The 22,740-nt window shown below is 38.8% G+C and overlaps 1 protein-coding gene across 3 annotated transcripts in view; it reads left to right on the top strand.

The window, feature by feature from the left end:
• NRG4 (neuregulin 4) overlaps positions 1–22,693 on the top strand; it is a 101,845-nt gene extending 79,152 nt beyond the window's left edge. For 2 of the 3 annotated variants that reach the window (XR_011250450.1, XR_011250451.1), the window contains 3 exons: positions 3,367–3,446; positions 9,048–9,132; positions 20,854–22,693. Coding sequence is in view for 1 of the 3 variants with exons in the window: in XM_069560129.1 (XP_069416230.1) it covers positions 3,367–3,446; positions 9,048–9,064 (97 nt within the window). In the remaining 2 variants the exon portion in view is untranslated. Of the gene's footprint in view, positions 1–3,366; positions 3,447–9,047; positions 9,209–20,853 lie in introns of those variants that run through there. The other variant, XM_069560129.1, reaches the window with a different exon arrangement.
• Positions 22,694–22,740: the final 47 nt, after the last annotated feature.

Here is a 22,740-nt window from a genome sequence, read left to right as displayed (position 1 = left end):
CATCCGCTGGATCATGGAAAAACCAAGAGAGTTCCAGAAAAACATCTATTTCTGCTTGATTGACTATGCCAAAGCCTTTGACTGTGTGGATCACAATAAACTGTGGAAAATTCTTCAAGAGATGGGAATACCAGACCACCTGACCTGCCTCTTGAGAAACCTGTATGCAGGTCAGGAAGAAACAGTTAGAACTGGACATGGAACAGACTGGTTCCAAATAGGAAAAGGAGTACGTCAAGGCTGTATATTGTCACCCTGCTTATTTAACTTATATGCAGAGTACATCATGAGAAACGCTGGACTGGAAGAAACACAAGCTAGAATCAAGATTGCTGGGAGAAATATCAATAACCTCGGATATGCAGATGACACCACTCTTATGGCAGAAAGTGAAGAGGAACTAAAAAGGCTCTTGATGGAAGTGAAAGAGGAGAGTGAAAAAGTTGGCTTAAAGCTCAACATTCAGAAAATGAAGATCATGGCATCCAGTCCCATCGCTTCATGGGAAATAGATGGGGAAACAGTGTCAGACTTTATTTTTTTGGGCTCCAAAATCACTGCAGATGGTGATTGCAGCCATGAAATTAAAAGACGCTTACTCCTTGGAAGAAAAGTTGTGACCAACCTAGATAGCATATTCAAAAGCAGAGACATTACTTTGCTAACTAAAGTCCATCTAGTCAAGGCTATGGTTTCTCCAGTGGTCATGTATGGATGTGAGAGTTGGACTGTGAAGAAGGCTGAGTGCTGAAGAATTGATGCTTTTGAACTGTGGTGTTGGAGAAGACTCTTGAGAGTCCCTTGGACTGCAAGGAGATCCAACCAGTCCATTCTGAAGATCAGCCCTGGGATTTCTTTGGAAGGAATGATGCTAAAACTGAAACTCCAATACTTCGCCACCTCATGCGAAGAGTTGACTCATTGGAAAAGACTGATGCTGGGAGGGATTGGAGGCAGGAGGAGAAGGGGATGACAGAGGATGAGATGGCTGGATGGCATCACTGACTCGATGGACGTGAGTCTGAGTGAACTCCGGGAGTTGGTGATGGACAGGGAGGCCTGGTGTGCTGCAATTCATGGGGTCTCAAAGAGTCGGACACGACTGAGTGACTGAACTGAATCTTGTGCTGCGCATATAAGGGTCTATCACTGATTTTTAAACTGGTGTCAAGTTATATATTCACAACCAAAAGTTGAGAGTTATGTGTTTTTTTGGCAGGAAGTTTTAGGACTTCAAGCCTGGGAGGCAGCATCTCAAGTAATCTTGAGAAAATTGCTCCGATGAGGCAAGGGGGGAGCTAGGATAGATAGAAGTTTTGCAACAAAGGGCAGGTAGTCAGAACATCAAAAGATATTTAAGTCTTTTAATTATTGTTAATTAAGTTAAAGAAAACCAGCTACAGTAAGTTAAGGAAGTTAGCACTTTCCTGTATACGAGAAGATGCAAGAATCTGGATTCACTGAAATCATTCCTTTGATATACACTTTAATTATTTGGGGCCAGTTTCCTGTGTTTTTACCTCCTGTTTTCCTCAGGGCTCACTACAGGGAGTGGCAGCAGTCAGATGGCAGGTATTCTCTCCTTTCTAAGTTCCCTCAGGGCTCACCAGCAGCCTGTGGGCAGGCTGCAGGCTGATGACTGTGACAGCCTTTGTTTACTGACATGGCAGGAGATATTCTATTTCTCTCTAGGCATAAATATTGTCATTCACTCTTTTTAAGTGTGTACTTTATTTTAAAATAAAGCAACTTTTTGCCATATGTAAATGTTAAACACTTTCATATTAATTGGAAAATGAATGTAAATTTAATAACTGAGAAAAAATAGCATCCTTAAGATTCTTACAAAAATGACATTGAATAATTTTCAGAAATGGTTAAAACATGCTACCCACTGAACCTTTTCCATTTTTAAATGACAACACAAGCAAAGGTATTTCTACATGATGATTTGTGTCTTGTCAAAATCAAGAGCAGAATTAATTTGAAAGAAACATGAGTAGCTATTGCTTATAAAATCTAGTCATAAGATTTAGGCTCTTGCATACTGACCAGGTGAAACATACTGTCTGAAGTGTGCTTTCAAGAATTAAAACAAGTCCCTGTTTACTGTAGTAGTTTTTAGGTCCATCAGTGGTTGAAATTGCTTTAAGCTGAAGCCCTTTTGAAATTTAATAACTAATTAATGTCATATTTGAATGAAGTCCAAAATGATAACCCATATGCTGAAATCTAGGCAGAATCAATCATGTTTTATGAAGAGGAATCAGTGTATTTTTAGAAAACACATTTCATTTTGCTATGGTAAAAAGTGGTTTTGAATTAATTTTCATTAATGTAAGGTAAATACTCTAGGCATTGACTTACTGAAAAAAAATCAAAAGCAAGGGTACATTCCAATATCTTATTTAATATTAAAAGTGGTTTTTAAAAACTCTGTCATGAGCATTTGAATGTAATTAGAAACTATATTAATTGACCAGATGACAAAAAAGACCGATGAACTGTAGCCTTAAAAAGTGCAAGTGAGGGGCTTCTCTGGTAGTCCAGTGGTTAAGAATCTGCCTGCCAGAGCAGGGAACATGGATTTAATTCCTGGTCCAGGCAGATCGCACTTGCTGGGGGGCATCTAAGCCCACACACTACAACTGCTGAAGCCCATGCCTCCTAGAGCCTCTGCTCCACAACCAGAGAAGCCACCACAATGAGAAGCCTGTGCGCCGCAGCTAAGAACAGCCCCACTTGCCTCAACTAGAGAGAGCCTGTGCATAACACTGAAGATCCAGTGCAGCCAAAAATAAATAAATTTTTTTAAAGGTGCAATTGAGTTTTTCAATAGTTGAGTAAAGACACCCCATGTCACATAAAGTGTTACTCAGTAGATTCTGACTCTTTGCGACCCCATGGATCCCACCAGGCTCCTCTGTCCATGGAAATCTCCAGGCAAGAATACTAGAGTGGGCTGCCATTCCCTTCTCCAGGGGATCTCACCAACCCAGGGATCAAACCTGGGTCTCCTGCATTGCAAGCGGATTCTTTACTGTCTGAGCCACCATAAGGATCCCAACTAATAATGAAAACTAACCACTTTAAGAAGAGCACAAAAATGCTACATTAAAATAGCACAGTTCTGCTGTCTTAAAGGAAAAAGACTAAGTGGCATCATCAGCATCTGAAGCCCCTACAGATGACCTACCTGCCCTGGTGCATTTGTTAAATAATGGGGCACAGTTTTAGGGAAGCTCTAGCGGTTTCAGATAGTTGCGGAAAAGAAAATAAACCTCCATATATTCAAATTTAAACTTGCTTTCTGCATTTGCACTTACCCATTTTCCATTTGTGTGTTTCTTTCTTCTTTATTGTCAGGAAGGGCCATCTTCAGAGGGCCAGTTCGGTCCAGTATGATATCAACTTGGTAGAGACAAGCAGTACCAGTGTCCACCATGGTGAGTAAATTCAAAATAAATGTATATTTTAAAACCTTAAGTTAGATGTTGGTTGTCTAATGGGATTTGGATCTATCCAAAAAATGTTGACCCTAAAAATTTTTTCTATGGGTTTTTTACCTGAAGATGAATTTCTCATTAGCTGTATGACACAAGTCATCTTTTTCCCCCAAAGAAAACTATGTTATCACAATATGTGAAATTATGATGTTAGTTATGTTTCACAGACTGATTTTTACAGAAGTAATCTGAAGTGGGCTGGTATATGGACAGGAAGAGGATTTTTATCTATAAGGATAAGCAAATCTTTTGGAAACATATGGGTCAATTCATGTTTTAAAAATATCATGAGACTTCTGCTTCTGACCAAGATGGAGTAACAGAGACTGGATCTACCTCCTCCTTGAAACAATTTATAAAAGGACATTATACATTAAGTGATGGTTTTCAAGACATTGGACAACAGGAAACAAAGGATCATGAGAGACTGAAAACAGATGAGATGAACCAATGATTCCCTCAAAGTATTGCCTTGAGAATTTCCATGCTGTGGCATGGGAAAGTTGGGTGGATGACCCAGGTTGATCAATGTGGCTTAATCAATATAGTTCACTGGAAAAGAGGAGAGCCACATAGAGAATTTCAGAGATCTTCAAGTATTCAGTTCAGGAATAATCACATGTATACTAGGAAAGTACTTGATATTAGGGAAAGAATGACCTGATAGGATTAGAGGTACCCACTATTTGCACAAGCCTAGGAAAAGTGCCTGTTCCCAATAATAAGGCTAAAAATCCTAATTATTCATTGAGTAATAGTGTACACAGAAGATTGTTTCTTCAGTAGTGGGGAATGATTAGCCCTAGATTGAGTACTGCTGCAGTCCTGCCTAACAGACCATAAAAGCAAGAACTGAAAGAATCAAATTGTTTCTAAATAACCTAACTGCATCAGCAGCAGCAGCTCAGTCAGTCATGTCCAACTCTTTGCAACCCCATGGATTGCAGCATGCCAGACTTCCCTGTCCATCACCAACTCCCAGAGCTTGCTTAGACTCCCAGCATCAGGATCTTTTCCAATGAGTCAGTTCTTCACATCAGGTGGCCACAGTATTAGAGTTTCAGCTTCAGCATCAGTCCTTCCCAATGAATATTCCGGATTGATTTCCTTTAAAATTGACTGGTTTGACCTCCTTAGAGTCCAAGGGATTCTCAAGAGTCTTTTCCAACACCACAGTTCAAAAGCATCAATTCTTTGGTGCTCAGCTTTCTTTATAGTCCAACTCTTACAACCATACATGACTACTGGAAAAACCATTGCTCTGACTAGGCAGACCTTTGTTGGCAAAGTAATGTCTGTGCTTTTTAATACACTGTCTAGGTTCATCACAGCTTTTCTTCCCAGGAGCAAGCGTCTTTTAATTTCATGGGTGCAGTCACCAACCACAGTGATATTGGATCCCAAGAAAATAAAGTCTGTCACTGTTTCCATTGTTTCTTATCTATTTTCCATGAAGTGATGGGACTGGATGCCATGATCTTCATATTTTGAATGTTGAGTTTTAAGCCAACTTTTTTACCCTCTTTCACTTTCGTCAAGAGGCTCTTTAGTTTCTCTTCACTTTCTGACATAAGGGTGGTGTCATCTGCATATCTGAGGTTATTGATATTTCTCCCAGCAATCTTGACTCCAGCTTGTGCTTCATCCAGTCCAGCATTTTGCATGATGTACTCTGCATATAAGTTAAATAAGCAGGGTGACAGTATGCATCCTTGATGTACTCCTTTCCCAATTTGGAACCAGTCTGTTGTTCCATGTCCGGTTCTAACTGTTGCTTCTTGACCTGCATACAGGTTTCTCAGGATGTAGGTAAGGTGGTCTGCTTTTCCCATCTCTTTAAAAATTTTCCAGTTTGTTGTGATCCACACAGTCAGAGGCTTTGGTGTAGTCAAAAAAGCAGAAGTAGAGGCTTTTCTGGAACTCTCTTGTTGGCAATTTGATCTCTGGTTCCTCTGCCTTTTCTAAAACCAGATTGAACATCTGGAAGTTCTCGGTTCACGTGCTGTTGAAGCCTAGCTTGGAGAATTTTGAGCATTACCTTGCTAGCATGTGAAATGAGTGGACTTGTGTGGTAGTTTGAACATACTTTGAGATTGCCTTTCTTTGGGATTAGAATGAAAACTGATCTTTTCCAGTCCTGTGGCCACTGCTGAGTTTTCCAAATTTGCTGGCATATTGAAAATGGTTAAAATGGTAAATTTTATTAAGTATATTCACAATAAAAAGCCAGAAAGAGATGTAGTTTTGTGGCTTTTGGTTGCACTGGGTCTTCGTTACTGTATGTGGATTTTCTCTAGTTGTGGCAAGCTGGGGCTACTCTTCATTGCAGTGCACAAGCTTCTCATTGCAGTGGCGTCTCTTGTTGCAGAGCGCAGGCTCTAGGGTTTGCAGGCTTCAGTATTTTTGGCAGAGGGGCTTGGTTACTCTGTGGCATGTGAAATCTTCCGCAACCAGGGATCAGACCTCTGTCCCTTGCATTGGCAGGAGGATTCTTAGTCAGGGTATCACCAGGGAAGTCTAAGATGCCATTATTAAATGATACTATCAGATGATTCATTTTGATATACTCAAAATTATCATTTGAGTTATCAAGAGATTGAGTTGTATTCTTCTACTTTTGGGTGAAGTCATGTATTTTAATGGTTTGATGAGGTTTTTTTATTTTTGCTGTTATTTGTAATGATAATGTCTGGAACTGCATTCGTTTTTTAAATGCTTGATGATAAAATAACCAGTGAAAAAATTCTCAGAGAACTGAATGTATTATCATACATGGTTTTAACTGAGAAGATTAATACAAATAGGGCCAAATGTGACAGGAAAAAATGTGGGAATGGCTGACTGCCACTAACGCTTGAATGCACAAGTACCCATGCTTGTAATTCACCAATGGTTTATCTCCTCAAAGGATTTGCCTCTTAATTTTTTTTCAGATCATTCAATGGGATGGTAAAAACTCAAATTATTTTTTAGAAACCACATATACCTAAAAGGAAAGTTGGCTTCTTTTCAGTTTATAAAGACATGTTTGTAATAAAATAGAAACTACTTGGGAGCCTTTCTACACAGAGGTACTCTGGTTTAATTGGGAGAAGAGTTTCAGAACTCAGGTATTAAACTGCTGCCTTCTTTTAATGAGGAAAAAAGGGTATCACAACCAGGGGTAAAAATCCGGATAAGGTGTTGGGCATAGCTCACAAAATTAGCTCACTGGCCACTTATTTTTTCAATGTCAAACAGTCTCGGTATCTGCAAAGCCATTACTTTAAGAAAAGCAAAATAAATGCCTTTACCACATGTGACAAGATCTGTGTCATGAAAACAAAGTTGATCATGGGGATTGGGAATTTCTTCATGCTGCTGCTGCTGCTGCTGCTGCGTCGCTTCAGTCGTGTTCGACTCTGTGCGACCCCATAGACGGCAGCCCACCCGGCTCTCCCATCCCTGGGATTCTCCAGGCAAGAATACTGGAGTGGGTTGCCAGTTTCTTCACCAATGCATGAAAGTGGAAGTGAAGTCGTGTCCGACTCCTAGCGATCCTGTGGACTGCAGCCTACCAGGCTCCTCCATCCATGGACCTTCCCGGCAAGAGTACTGGAGTGGGTTGCCATTGCCTTCTCCTTCTTCATGCTATTAGCTTATATTTGTTATGAAAATCAGAGCATGATGGTACATGTTATTTTAAAATTTATTAATGACCTATTTTCACCAGGAAACTCCTCTTGCCACCATACCATAAAGCTTTATTCAGTTTAACACTCCTAATAGATTCATCCATGTCACTTTGTATGCCTCTGAAATATAAATCTCCCAAGGCATTTTTAAAATTTGTTCATTAAGTAAACCTACAGCTTTAAGTCCTGGCATCCATTTAGATTGTGATTACATATCATCCCTATTGCAATAACACACTAGTTCTTAAAGTACAGCTCTTTAAATGAAAAGAAAGTAAGGTAACTATGGAACCGTGAACATCAAGTACCTATAGGTGCCAGACACTGTGGCTGGTATTTCACTTTGGAGATGCTTATAAGTCTTAATACCCATTGTGAAATATCAGTCACCTCAGTTACACAGATGATACTAAATGTCAATAACCTCAGATACACAGATGATACCACCCTCATGGCAGAAAGTGAAGAGGAACTAAAGAGCCTCTTGATGAAAGTGAAAGAGGAGAGTGAAAAAGTTGGTCTAAAACTCAATATTCAAAATGTGAATATCATGGTGTCTGGTCCTATCACTTCATGGCAAATAGATGGGGAAACAATGGAAACAGTGACAGACTTTATTTTGGGGGGCTCCAAAATCACTGCAGATGGTGACTGCAGCCATGAAAATAAAAGCTACTTGCTCCTTGGTATGACCAACCTAGACAGCATATTAAAAAGCAGAGGCATTACTTTGCCAACAAAGGTCTGTCTAGTCAAGGCTATGGAATTTCCAGTAGTCATGTATGGTTGTGAGAGTTGGACTATAAAGAAAGCTGAGTGCCAAAGAATTGATGCTTTTGAACTGTGGTGTTGGAGAAGACTCGTGAGAATCCCTTGGACTGCAAGGAGGTCAAACCAGTCCACCCTAAAGGAAATCAGTCCTGAATATTCACTGTGAAGGACTGATGCTGACGCTGAAACTCCAATACTTTGGCCACCTGATGCAAAGAACTGACTCATTGGAAAAGACCATGATGCTGGGAAAGACTAAGGGCAGGAGGAGAAGGGGACAACAGAGGATGAGATGGTTGGATGGCATCGCTGACTCGCTGGACATGAGTTTGAGCAAGCTCTGGGAGTTGCTGATGGAGAGGGACGCCTGCATGCTGTAGTCCATGGCGTCACAAAGAGTTGGACACAACTGAGTGACTGGACTGAACTGAATGCAACCCACTGTGAGGCAAGTGGCATTCTTCTCTACGAAAAAGAAAACTGAGGTTTAGAGAGGTTAAAATCAAGATCACACATTAAAAGGTGCTAAGACAGGATTTAAGCCCAGGTGAATCTAGTTCCCAAGTCCAAGTTTTTCATATTGTACTTATGCTTCCACAGATAGGGGGTAACAGGCTCAGGGCTCATTGGCTCTTAAGGGAGCCAGTTGTCCCTACGTTAAATACCAGCCACAGGTTTTGTTTTGTTTTTATCTTGGTTTTTATTTTTGCTACTTTCTCCAGTTTTCCTGCCATCAGTTATTCATTTTTATTGCTGTTAGAGTGACTCACTTTACCAGTCTTTCCCTCTTAACCCTCTTTGTCATTTGTAATATCTTTTTAAAAATTCACCAAGCTTGTTAGAACTTCAGGTAACAGAAAATAGGCAGTGGGAAAAGGCAGGGACACTTCTGTGAGATCTGAATGGAGGTGCTGATACAACTCTTCTGTATTCTGGGGTGTGTTAAGAGGCTCATTTGGATGTTCTAGGCTAGTTCACCTCAACTTTTCACAAACAGAAGGGGTGGATGTACATGTGTAAACAAAGATGTGTTGACAGTTGTACATATAAAGAAAAACTGAGATGGAGAAAACATCTTGATTCTTATTTTCCATAGGTCATGGAGAACATTGAAGAAATAACACAGTGAAGCCAAATCATTGCTTCTTTGTTACAAAGGCAAGAAAGTGAAACACTAAATGGTAAAATAAATTAAACAAGTTAATCTTTCTTTGTTCTCTAAATAAAAGACTGAAAGTTATCATATGTTGAAACACAGTCCATCCTGTTGCAAAGTATGTGTGTTTCTGTAACATATATTAACTTATTTGCAGTTGGTAAATAGGAAAGTAATATCAATCCTGTATGAAAGTTGCATGGGTTCAAACATGATTTTTTATTTCCCCAGTAAGCTAATATGTTGAAGCAACTAGAGGCAAACTTTCTCACAGCTCAGGAGAAACTCTTAGTAATATATAAAGACCCTAAAAGAAAAGCGAAAATCCTTTAAGGGCAAAGAGTGACTGTTTTAGTAGCTTTCACTGTATTAAGCTGGATAGGGAAGCTGCAAAGAGCAAGTTAACCATGAAGACATTTCACCTGGTTATTAGGAAAAAAGCATTGATTGATGAAGGTGAAACTGCATAGCTCATCTCAGGACTTAGCAAATCACAGGCTTTTTATGTCTTGGTGCAGAAGGAATTCAGTGAGGGACAAAGTGAGAGGTAAGAAGTGGATTTATAGTTTAGGATGCTTTTGAAGGATACAAGCAGGCAGGCAAGAGACCTCTGCCCTGAGGACTAAGTGGGCAACATGTTTATAAGCAAAGGGAAAATAGAAAGGATGAAGAAGACCGCTTTCTTCCTCATTCTTTGAGTGGATGTCAAGCTTACATCACTAGCTCCTCCTCAAGTCAGGCAGAGGACTTTTTGATCCTATATGGTCAAACTGGGACTGTCATGGTGCTATCCACATCAGCAGAAGGGTGGTCATGCAAACTAACATAGATCAAAATATGTTAAATAACCTCAGGTTTTAGTATGATGAGGTCTTCTACTTTGGCACCTTGCCCGTGTATTCCTGTCTTTGGTATGTGCTAAGGGACTTGTCCTAAGGATCATTCTCATGCTGACCAGGACCAGCAGGGTGCAGGCCTCACTTTTCACTTACTGGACTGGAGCATATCTTATGCTTTTATTGTGTGGTTTTGTTGTTAAGCAGGCCTGTTTCATAATAGTCTGATTGCTTTCTTGAGTGATCATTAGCTTACAATGATCTCCCAAAGTTCCTTCTCTATCTATAACTCCCTAGTGGGATGTCAAAAGCTGCCTGTGTAACTATCCTGCTCTATCCTTATCATTGGAAGCTACCTTTAGATCCTGTTTTTAATGTTAACGAGACTGGTTTCTTTTAAAAATAAATATTTATTTGGTTGCATTGGGTCTTAGTTGTGCATGAGGAATCCTTAGTTGAGGTTGTAGGTTCTAGTTGCCTGACCAAGGATCGAACCAAGGCCCCCTTCATTGAGAGTGTAGAGTCCTAGCCACTGGACCGCCAGGGAAGCCCTGAAAATGGCTTCTATGAGGAGCAATTGATTTCAGGGTCTATATCTGAAAGGAAGAAGCACAAACCCCAACGTTTAAGTATACAAAAGATGGACTAATTCTCAGTGCAGATACTAGTGGAGATTTAGGATTCTTGTTTTTGTTACTGCTCAGGTTATACAATTCCAAACCTTTTTTCCCCTATTAGGCTTTTAATTTTAGGGCACGATTTTACAGATCACGAGGTTTTCATCTTATTAGGAGCAATATAAAGAATGCATTTGGTAAAGCTGGTAACAGAAGTCCGTAGTTTCATTAAGGCTCCTCTTTTTTTTTTTTTTTTTTTTAGTTTTATAGATTTTAACAAATGCGTGATTTCATGTGTCCACCACTACAGTATCACATTGAATAACTTCACCACCCAAAAATCTCCTGTGCTCCATCTACTCTTTCCCAGTCTCAGTGGTAACCACTGAGCCCTTTACTATCTCTATAGCTTTTTACTATGTCTATAGCTTTTTCTGGAATGTCATATAGTTGGAATCATACAGTAGGTAACCTTTTCAGATTGGCTTCTTTCACTTCTTAGCCTTTTACACATGCAATTCAATGGCCTTAAGTATATTCCCATTGGTTCAACCATCACCACTGTCCATCTCCAGAACTTTCTCATCATCCTATACTGAATGCTATACCCATTAGACAATAACTCCTCATTCCCTCTTCTACTCAGACCATGGTAGCTAACATTCTGCTTTATCTCTAAGCATCTGAATATTCTCAATGCTTGATTTAAGTCTCAGTATTTCATACAAATACATGAATCATGCATTTGTCCTCTTGTGTGTGGCTTATTTCATTTACCATGTCTTCAAGTTTCATCAACAGTATAGTATGTATCCAAATTTCATTCCTTTTTATGACTGAATGATATTCCATTGTACATATTTACCTCATTTTGTTTATTCATTTATCAACAGATGAACATGAGTCATTTCACCTTTTGGCTATTGTGATGATGCTCTTAGGAACATACATCCACAAATAGCTGTTCAAACCCCTGTTTTCTATTCTTTTGCGTAAATACCCAGAAGTAGTATCAAATGTTAATTATATATTTAATTATTTGAGGAACTATGATACTATTTTCTACAGCAGCTATACTGTGTTATATTCATATAAATATATATATATGAATATATATATATTATAGCAATGCACTCTAGTTTCTCCACATCCTTGTCAACACTTTTTTAAAAAAATAAATAATAGCCACTCTAATGGGTATGAAGTGCTATTTCATCGTGGTTTTGATTTGCATTTCCCAAATGATTAGTAATGTTGAGCATCTTTTCATGTGCTAATTGGTCATCTATATCTTCTTTGGATACCTGTCTATTCAAGTCCTTTGCCCAGATTTGAATTGGGTTGTCTTTTATAACTGTTGCTGCATATTAGGAGTTTTATATGTGTCTGTGTGTGTGTGTGTGTGTGTGTATAAATGGGTAGTAATCCCTCATCAGATATGTGATCTGCAAATGTTTTCTCCCATTCTGTGGACTGCCTTTTTTACTCTGTTGATAGTATGCTTTGATACATAAATGTCTTACTTGTTTCTGGCCGTGCTGGGTCTTCGTTGCTCGGTGTGGGCTTTCTCTGCGTTGGCTGTGGCAGGCAGGGTCCACTCTTTGTTGTGGTGTGTGGGCTCCTTACTGCGGTGGCTTCTCTTGTTGCAGAGCGCGGGATGTGGAGCATATCGGCTTCAGTATTACAGCATGCGGTACAGTGGTTGCAGCACGTGGTCTCCAGGGTGCATGGACTGCAGTACTTGGGCCACACAGGCTCAGTGGTTGTGGAGCTTGGGCTTAGCTGCTCTGTGGCATGTAGAATCTTTCTGCACCAGGGATCAAACCCATGTTCCCTGCATTGGCAGGCGGATTCTTATCCACTGTGCCACCAGGCAAGTCCAAATGTCTAATTTTTGAAGCTCAGTTTGTCTCTTTTCTCTTTTCATGCCTATGACTTTGGTGTCATATCTAAGAAATTGCTCCTAAATCCAACGTTCTGAAACTTTCCCCCTGTTTTTTTTCTAAGAGTGGAGTTTTAAGTCTTATGGTTAGGTCTTTGGTCCATCTGAACTAATTTTTATATATAGTGTTAGGTAAGAATCCATCTTCATTCTCTGGCATGTGGGTATCCAGTTTTCCCAGCACCATTTGTTGAAAACACTGTCCTTTTCCCATGAAATGGTCTTGGTGTGCTTCCTCCAAATCATTTGACCATATATGTGAGAATTTCTGGATTCTTTATTCTATTCCACTGGTCTATATGTCTGTTTTTATTCATTATCACACTGTTTTGATTATTGTATCTTTGCAGTAAAATATGAAATCAGGAAGTGTGAGTCTTCCAACTTTGATCTTTTTTAAGATTATTGTTGTTTTTCAGTCGCTAAGTCATGTCTGACTGTGATTCCATGAACTGCAGCACACCAGACTTCCCTGTCCTTCACTATCTCCTGGAGCTTGCTCAAACTCATATCCATTAAGTTAGTGATGCCATCCAACCATCTCATCCTCTGTCACCCTCTTCTCCTCCTGTCCTCAATCTTTCTCAGAATCAGGGTCTTTTCCACTGAGTCGGCTCTTTCCATCAGGTGGCCAAAGTATTGAGCTTCAGCTTCAGCATCAGTCCTTCCAAAGAATATTCAGGGTTGATTTCCTTTAGGATTGACTGGTTTGATCTCCTTGCTGCCCAAGGGACTCTCAAGAGTCTTTTCCAGCACCACAGTTCAAAAGCAACAATTCTTTGGTATTCAGCTTTCTTCTTTTCAAGATGTTTTGGCTATTTGGATCCTAGATATTCCACTTGAATTATTTTTCTGTATCTGTAAAGAATGTCATTGAGATTTTGAAGTGAATTACATTGAATCTGTAGATCACTTTGGGTAGTATTGACATCATACCAATATTAAGTCTTCCAGTCTGTTTACATGGGATGTCTTTCAACTTATTGGTGTCATCTTTAACATCGTTAATATCAGCTTCCCTGGTATAATGAGTTCTCTGGTGGCTCAGAGGGAAAAGCGTCTGCCTGCAATGCAGGAGATCCAGGTTCGATTCCTGGGTCTGGAAGATCCCCTAGAGAAGGAAATGGCAACCCACTCAGGTATTCTTGCCTGTAAAATCCAGGCTTCTCTGGTAGGCTTATAGTCCATGGGGGTCACAAAGAGTCGGACACGACTGAGTGACTTCACGTTCTTTCTTTCTTTCACTTTCCCTGGTATAGCTCAGTTGGTAAAGAACCTATCTGCAATGCAGGAGACCCCAGTTTGATTCCTGGGTCGGGAAGATCTGTTGGAGAAGGGATAGGCTACCCACTCCAGTATTCTTGGTTTTCCCTTGTAGCTCAGCTGGTAAAGAATCTGCCTGCAATGTGGGAGACCTGGGTTCAATCCCTGGGTTGGGAAGATCCCCTAGAGAAAGGAAAGGCTACCCATTCCAGTATTCTGGCCTGGAGAATTCCATAGGCTGTATAGTTCATGGAGTGGCAAAGAGTCGGACACGAGTGAGCAACTTTCACGTTAACGTCATTTAGCAATGTCTTGCGGTTTTCGATGTACAAGTCATCAACTTCTTCATTAAGAATTCATTAAGTCTTTGGGGTTGTTCATATTAGTATATAGAAAGGCAACTGATTTTGTGTGTTGCTTCTGTGTCTAAACTTTGCTGGATTTTTTTCTTAGTGCTAACAGATTTGGGGGTGTGGAGATCATTTGTGTTTTCTACACATAGGGCCATGTATTCTGCAGATAATTTTACTTCATTCTTTCTAATTTCATTCTTTTTGTTGACTAATTACTCTGCCTTGAACTTCCAACACTGTGCTGAATAGGACTAGTAAAAGCTGCATCCTTGTCTTGTTCGTGATTTCAGTCCTTTTCCATTGAGTATAATGTTAGCTGTAAGAGTTTCATATGTGGTCTTTATTACGTTGAGGTAGCTTCCTTCAATTCCTAGTGTGTTTTTTTTTAATCAAAAAGAATTTCATCAAATCCTTTTTCAGCATCAATGATATGATCCCCATGGGACCCTCATTCTGATAATGTGGTGTATTGTATTCAATTCTATTTTTATCTGTTGGACCATCCTTGCATTTCAGCAATAAACCCATGTGTTCAAATGTATAAAATTTTTAAAGTGATCTTGAATTCAGTTTGCTAATCCTTTAAGAATTTTGCATCAGTATTCAACATGGATATTGGTCTTTAACTTTCTTTTCTTGTGTTGTCATTGGCTTTGGTATCAGGGTAATACTAGGCTTATATAGTGGATTAGGAAGTGTTCTCTCATATTGAATTGTTTTTTTTTTTGAAAAAGTGTGAGGACTGATGTTATTTCTTCTTTAAATGTTTGGTACAACTGAGAAAAGTCAAAGGTTGCAGGATTTTCTTTTGTTGGGAGGTTTTTGACTGCTGATTCAATCTCCTTTCTAATTGTAGGTCTCTAAAGACCTAATTTCTTCATGAATCAGTCTTGGTATGGTTTTTATAATTATATCCATCAGATCTAGGTTATCCAAGACATTTACAACTGCTCTTGTATTCTTGTGACCCTTTTTATTTTTGTAGACTCATTAGTAATATCCTTAATCGTACTTGTTTTTTGAAGTTGAGTCTCTTCTCTTCTGTTACTGATCTAGCTAAAAGTTTATCCATTTTATTAACCTTTTCAAAGAACTAACTTTTGGTTTAAAATTTTCTGTCGATTTTCTGTTCAGTATTTTGCTTATCTTAGTTCTAATTATTCTAGTGGCTTTGGGCTTAGTCCATTCTTCTTTTTCTAGTTCCTTAAGTTATAAAGTTAGAATGTTGATTTCAGTTTTCTTTCTTAAGGTAAACAGTTACTGCTAAAATATTCTCTTATGAGATGCAGTGAGAGCAATGCATGTTGTGTTTTGCTTAATGTATTTTGAGGATGTTATTAGATGTATAAATGTTTATTAATTGTTGTATCTGTCATATAAAACCCTATAGGACATCCTTTTCTGTCTCTTTAAATTCACAAAGGTTATAAGTCTATTTGTCTGATAATAGTATACTGTTCTTTTTTGATTACTATTCACATGGAATATCTATCTATCCATCCTTTTACTTTTAACCTATTTGGATCTGAAGTCAGTCTCTTGTAGACAACATATGGTTAAAGTAATTGTTGGTAAGGAAGAACTTATGTCATTTTGCTATTTCTCTTCTAAAGGCTTCATGGATTTTTGCTCCTTATTTTGTTAGTGTCTTTTGTGTTTTGCTTTTTTTTTTTTGGTAGTAAAACATATAAATTCCCCCTTTTTGTAGGTATTCTATAGCTATTTCTCTTTTTTGGCAGGTTTTTTTTTTCCCCCTGCTACACTTCACAGCTTGTGGGATCTTAGTTTCCTAATCAGGGACTGAACCTAGGATCTTAGCATTGAGAGTGCAGAGTCCTAACCACTGGACTACAAGGGAATTCTCCTATAGCTATTTCTTTGTGGTTACCATGGGGATTCTGTTTAACGTCATAAAGTAATAACACTAATTTGAATTTCTAGCAGCTCAAGTTCAACAGTTAATAGAAACTTTGCTACCTTGCTCTTATGTAACTTTGCCTTCACTCCCTTTCAGCCATTAATGTCACAGGATTCCATCTTTAAGCATTGTGTCGGAAAACATAAACCAGTACCTGTTTTTATACGCTGGTTCCTAAGTTGTGTGGAAAATAGAGTTAAACATCAGAGTTATACTTGTTTCTGGAATTGTTCATGTATACCTTTACTGCAGAGTTTAATTTCTTTTTATGGTTTCCTGTTCCTATCCTTTGTCCTTCAAGAATTCCCTCTAGCATCTCTTTCAGGGCATATGTAGTTGTAATAGTCTCTTCCTGCTTTTATCTGATAATGGTTTCATTTCTCCCTCATTTTTGATGGATAGTTTTGCCAGATAAAAGATTTTAGGTTGACAGTTTTTTCTTTTAGTACTTTGAATATATCAAACTACTGCCATTTGCCCTCCATGGTTTCTGATGAGGAATCTGATAATCTTACTGAAGATCCCTTTAAATTTTTTTTACTTTTGGCTGTGCTAGGTCTTCATTGCTGCAAGGGCTTTTCTCTAGTTGTGGCAAGCAGGAACTACTTTCTAGTTGTGGTGCCCAGGCTGCTCATTCTGGTGGCCTCTCTTGTTGTGGAGCGCAAGCTCTAGAGTGCACCAGCTTCATTAGTTGTGGCATATAAGCTCAGGAGTTGTCTCCCAGACTCTACAGCACAGGCTCAATAGTGGTGGCACACAGGCTTAGTCAGGCTTAGTTGCTCTGCAGAACATGGAATCTTCCCGGATCGGGGTCAAGCCCACGTCTCCCGCTTTTACAGGTGGATTCTTTACCACTGAGCCACATAGGAAGCTTTATGAGTCTCTTCATTCTTGCTGCTTTCAAATTCTTTCTTTTTGTATAGCTTAATTATACAGATCTTCCTTGACTTACAGTAGGGTTGTATATCGATAAACCCATGGTAAGCTGACAATATCATAAGTTGAAATGCATTTTATATACCTATCCTACTGAACCTCATAGCTAAGCCTATCCTACCTTAAATGTACTCTGAACAATTACATTAGCAAAAATCATCTAATACTAAGCCTATTTTGAAGTGATGTAATTGAATACTGTGCTGAAAAACAGAATGATTGTAAGTATATTAGATGTTTACCCTCATGATCACGTGGCTGACTGGGAGCTGTAGCTCTCTATCACTGCCAGTCAGCATAAGTGCATCTCATTGCATATTGCTAACCTGGGAAAAGATCAAAATTCAAAACTTGAAATGTGGTTTTTACTGAATCCATATCACTTTTGTAACATTAAGGTTGAAAAATCCCAGGTCCTAGGTTGAAGACAAACTATGATGTATTTTTTTTACTTTACCCTATTTGATGTTCATTGAGCCTCTGGACATCTACATCCACATCTTACATCAAATTTGGCAAGCTTCTTGTCATTATTTATTCAAATAATCATTATATAGTTTTCTCTTTCCTCCTTGGACTCCTGTAATGTTTCTTGTTCCATTTGAGGGTATCTTGCAAATCCCTTAGATTTTTTGTTTTATGGCAATTTCAACTGTCCTGTTTTCAGCTTTGCTGATGAGTTTTTTTGCTTGCTCAATTCTACTGTTCAACCCTCTAGTGAAATTTTATTATTTTAACTTTCTGCTCCAGAATTTCTTTGGTTCCTTTTTGTAATTTCTCTCCATTGGTATTCCCATTTTATTCATCACTTTCTTGATTTTCATTAGTTCTTTGAGCATAATTAACGATTTTTTTCTGTTAAGTTCTGTGTGTAGGCTTCCTCCAGGCCAGTTTCTGTTTCATTGAATTGACCTTGTTTCCTTGTTTCTTTGTACGCCTTTCAGGTTTGTTGTTGAAAACTGGGCACTTTACTATTACAATATTGTAATTCTGAATATAACATTCTGTTTTATCCTCAGTTCGCCAGTTGTTGCTGACAGCTAAAGGCTGTTGTTCATTTGTTTTTGAGACTTCCAAGCCCTTTTTGCAAAGCCTATTCCTTGTGTGTGATCATTGAAACCTCTGTCCCTATTATCTCGTTTATCTGATTTTAGAGACTTCCCTGAATGCCAGTTCTCCTTTTTGCAGTTTAGCTGTGTCCTAAGGCATTCTCGCCATACTTAGTTAGGCTTGCTTCTAGCCTAGGGATCAGACCAAGATGAAAGCCTAAGGTCTTAAATCTTTTCTGAGCCATTTTTGTCTGTGCACACATTTGGCATTCTGCATTCCTTGGGTACAACTGCTTTTGAACATCTGATTTGTCAAAAATCTTACCCCCGTTTCTCCTCTGGGCCTTATATGGCCTGTATCTAGGTGCCTGCAATTCTGTAGTCATCGGGCAGCTTTCATAGGCGGTGCCTACCTTTTCTTGCCTGTTTCCAAGTTACGAAAAACAATGATGAACAGCTTGAATCAAACCTTGTAATCCCGAAGACAGATTAGAAAAGGCAGTAATTTGCAAGTAAAATCTATTCTTCCTCTTCTGGTTTGAGGAAGGGAAATGGAAACCAGGCTTCTCTTATTTTAAGAATAAGCCCACCATTGCACAGGAGGCAAGGGTGGGTAAAAAGTCACATTTTTCTGCCATTTTGACGATGGGTTTTCTTCACTGGGCTATGTGTTGGTTGCTGTAAACCTTTGACTGTTTTCCAGAATTCCAACAAAGTTGGTTCATATAGTTGCTGCTTTCCCCCTTTTCTCCCCAGTGTTTCTGTGGAGGAATGAAAGCTAGAATGTCATAGATTACAATTTTGCTTGTGTCAGTCAGATCAATTATGTTTATTCCTATCTGTAATTCTAGTATCCTGACTAGGCTTTGAATAGAGTATGTTTCAGATACATGTATGGTGACTGAATTTTAGTTAGACTTGGAAATTTTGTGTAAATGTTAAGAAAAGGGCCTCGATTATTTTCATCTACATTTAAAACTAATGAATACATATTTTTTCCAATTCCTTGTAGTAATCAATCTTTCCTTTTTTACTATGATGTTACTGTTTTGTTCAGTTACTCAGTTGTGTCTGATTCTTTGCAACCCCATGGACTGCCCCACACCAGGCTTCCCTGTCCATCACGAACTCCTGGAGCTTGCTCAAACTCATGTCCATCGAGTCGGTGATGCCATCCAACTATCTCATCCTCTGTGACCTCCTTCTCCTCCTGCCCTCAGTATTTCCCAGCATCAGGGTCTTTTCCAGTGACTCAGCTCTTTGCATCAGGTAGCCGAAGTATTGGAGCTTCAACTTCAGCATCAGTCCTTGCCAATGGCTATTCAGGGTTGATTTCCTTTAGGATTGACTGGTTTGACCTCCTTCCTGTCCAAGGAACTCTCAAGTGTATTCTCCAGCACCACAGTTTGAAAGTATCAATCCTTTGGTGTTCAGCTTTCTTTATGGTCTGACTCTCTCATCTCTACATGACTACTGGAAAAACCATAGCTTTGACTAGACAGACCTTTGTCAGCAAAGTGATGTCTCTGCTTTTTAATACACTATGTAGGTTCATCATAGCTTTTCTTTCTAGGAGCAAGCATCTTTTAATTTCATGGCTGCAGTCACCATCCACAGTGATTGGATCCCAAAAACTAAAGTCTGTCACTGTTTCCATTTTCCCCCATCTATTTGCCATGAAGTGATGGGACCAGATGCCATGATCTTAGTTTTTCGTATGTTGAGTTTTATGCCAGATTTTTCACTCTCCTCTTTCATCAAGAGGCTCTTTAGTTCCTCTTTGCATTCTGCTGTTAGGGTGGTGTCATCTGTATATCTGAGGTTATTGATATTTCTCCCAGCAATCTTGATTTCAGTTTGAGCTATTTCACATGATGTACTCTCCATATAAGTTAAATAAGCAGTGACAATATACAGCCTTGACGTACTCCTTTCCCAATTTGGAACCAGGCCATTGTTCCATGTCTGGTTCTAACTGTTGCTTCTTGACCTGCATATAGCTTTCTCAGGAGTCAGGTAAGGTGCTCTGGTAATCCCATCTCTTTCAGAATTTTGTAGATGTTGTGATTCACACAATCAAAGGCTTTAGTGCAGTCAGTGAAGCAGGTTTTTCTGGAATTCTCTTGCTTTTTTTATGATCCAGCGGATGTTGGCAATTTGATCACTGGCTCCTCTGCCTTTTCCAGATCCAGCTTAAACATCTGGAAGTTCTCAGTTCACACACTGTTGAAGCCTTGCTTGGAGAATTTTAACCATTACTGTGCTAGCATGTGAGATGAGGGCAGTTGTGTAATAGTTTGAACACTTTTTGGCATTGCTTTTGTTATTGGAATGAAAACTGACCTTTTCCAGTTCTGTGGCCAGTGCTGAGTTTTCCAATGCTGAGTTTTCCAAATTTGCTGGCATATTGAGTGCAGCATTTTAACAGCGTCAGCTTTTAGGATTTGAAATAGCTCAGCTGGCATTCCATTCCCTCCACTAGCTTTGTTCATATGAAAAGGCAAAAAGATATGATGTCCACAGAACACTTAAGTTTTATATAGCCTTTCTGAAATGAAATGCTCCACAGATTCTTAGTACCAAAACATTAAATGGTGTTTATTGGTTTCTGCCAATGTTCTCTGCTTTATAGTAGCATATATTCTTCTGTCTCCATCATGGCATAGTCCAGAAATGAAATAAAAGTAACATGTCTCATATAAATATGACTTTTTCTATAAATGGGCCAATATTAAAATGACTTCCTGGTAACACTCTTTTACATAGTATAGGTGTTAGTTTTGTTCATTTAACAAGGATGTTATTACTAATATTCACTATGTTTTATTTTAGGATTTTCATAACGCAAGACTCATAAATTGTTTCTACAAGTGAAAACCAAGTCAGTCATCTAAAATCTCAGTTTCAAATCAAGAGGATTTAGTCTTCTGTTTTGATAAAATGGAATTTATGGTGGTGTTAAAACAGGTCAGGCTGTGTGGGCACAAAATGGCAAAGTAGATTTAATTATTTTCTCAAATTTCTGTAGAATGCATAGGGCATTATCAGGTTTGTAAAAGTCTATTTTACATTCTTTCATGTTCACTGTGTTAAATTTGCGGTACAAATCAGTGGCAAAACCTTTGCTGTTTGGCTTCTCTTACTAGACTGAATATTTACCAATGGTCCAGGTGTAAGCAAAGTTGAGAATTACAGCAGTGAACTGGCCTTCTGGACCCCTTCATTAGTCTAGGTCACAGGCTATTAACTGTAGCAATATGTAGGATGTCTGTTTCCAGGTCTTAATCCCAAGCTTCCCTCCTCTTCCTTACATTGTTACTTGGCTTTTCAAGGAGTTTATTCCTTAAAGCAGACTTTAACAAGGCAAACTGTAGCTGCAGAAAGATTCTGCTTTGAAAGCACATAAGAAAGCATTTTTAAAACATTTTGATAGAATAAACAATCCTGTCAACCCTGTCACTTGATAGAAGGCAGTTCAGTATGTGAAGACACTGAAAATACATCTTTAGTTTTTTTGTGCTTGGGTCAATTTTTTCATGTGATCATTTTTCCGGTTTCACAAATGACTATACAACAGCTGCCATTCTAGGAATTTAATATGTTTTTTTAGCTGAAACAGTAACTTTTCCTTTAATGCTTGCTTTTAAGACAAGCCTTTCAAACACAGCTAAATACTAATATTCAGAAATATTCCATTGCAATCAAACTTTTCTTTGGGCTTTATTCAAGAACTAATATTGAGGATAATCATAATTTAAAGAAACTTTAAAGTATTTTCATCATTCATATAAACAGCAGAAAGAAAATCTTTTGGAGTAAAAATTGGTTTGGTTTAACAAATTATTAAAAACAGAAAAGTGTGAATGTTCATATATTTTGATTTCACTTACCTTGCAAGTTTCCTTCTATCCTGTTAGAACTACTGACTGTTACAAAAGGGCCATACATTACGTCATACTGCATTAGAATATGCTAATACAGATGTCCTATCACAAAGACCTGGGAAAAAAACAAGTGGCTTAGGCAAGACTGATTTTAATTTCTGACGTGTAAAACAGCCTAAAGAGAGGCAGTCCAGATCAGTTATGCACTTCAACAAAACACTGTGTGGATACTGTTCTGTGTGGTTCTCTTCCACAAAACAGCATTGACTCTGCTGTGGAGTCTAAGATGGCTCACTCTCACACCCACTTCTAAGCAACAGCACCGAATAAAGGAAAGCAAAACAAAAACGGTCATACTGTTAAAGGAAATATTACCATTTCCCTCACATTCCACTGTCCTGAACAGTCATACTTGCAAGGGAGCCTAGGAAATGTAGTCTTTATTCTGGTGTGCATGTGCCTAGCTAAAAACCAAAGGTGTTATCTGTGTGAACAGGAAAGAATGGATATCAGGAGAAAACTGGTATTCTCTGCACCTATTTTGATATATTTACAAATAATTAGAAATTTAAACTTGACAGTCCTGTTACTGGAAATGTGCCAGGATTTGCTAGCTGACAAACACCATCATTCTGGGTTTTCCCCTTAGTTTCCTTTACTCACTCACTAAAAGTGCTGAAGGAGATGGTGAAAGACAGGGAAATCCGCCATGCTGCAGTCCATGGGGTTGCAAAGAGTTGAACACAGCTGGGCAACATAACACCACCACAACTATCTGAGTTTCCAAGGTATGTTATATTGGTATAAAATCAAAGAAAGGTGATGTAATTGCCTG

This window comes from Ovis canadensis, chromosome 18 (assembly GCF_042477335.2).
Source record: "Ovis canadensis isolate MfBH-ARS-UI-01 breed Bighorn chromosome 18, ARS-UI_OviCan_v2, whole genome shotgun sequence".
Taxonomy (NCBI): Eukaryota; Metazoa; Chordata; class Mammalia; order Artiodactyla; family Bovidae; genus Ovis; species Ovis canadensis.
This window is presented reverse-complemented; position numbering and strand designations above follow the sequence as displayed.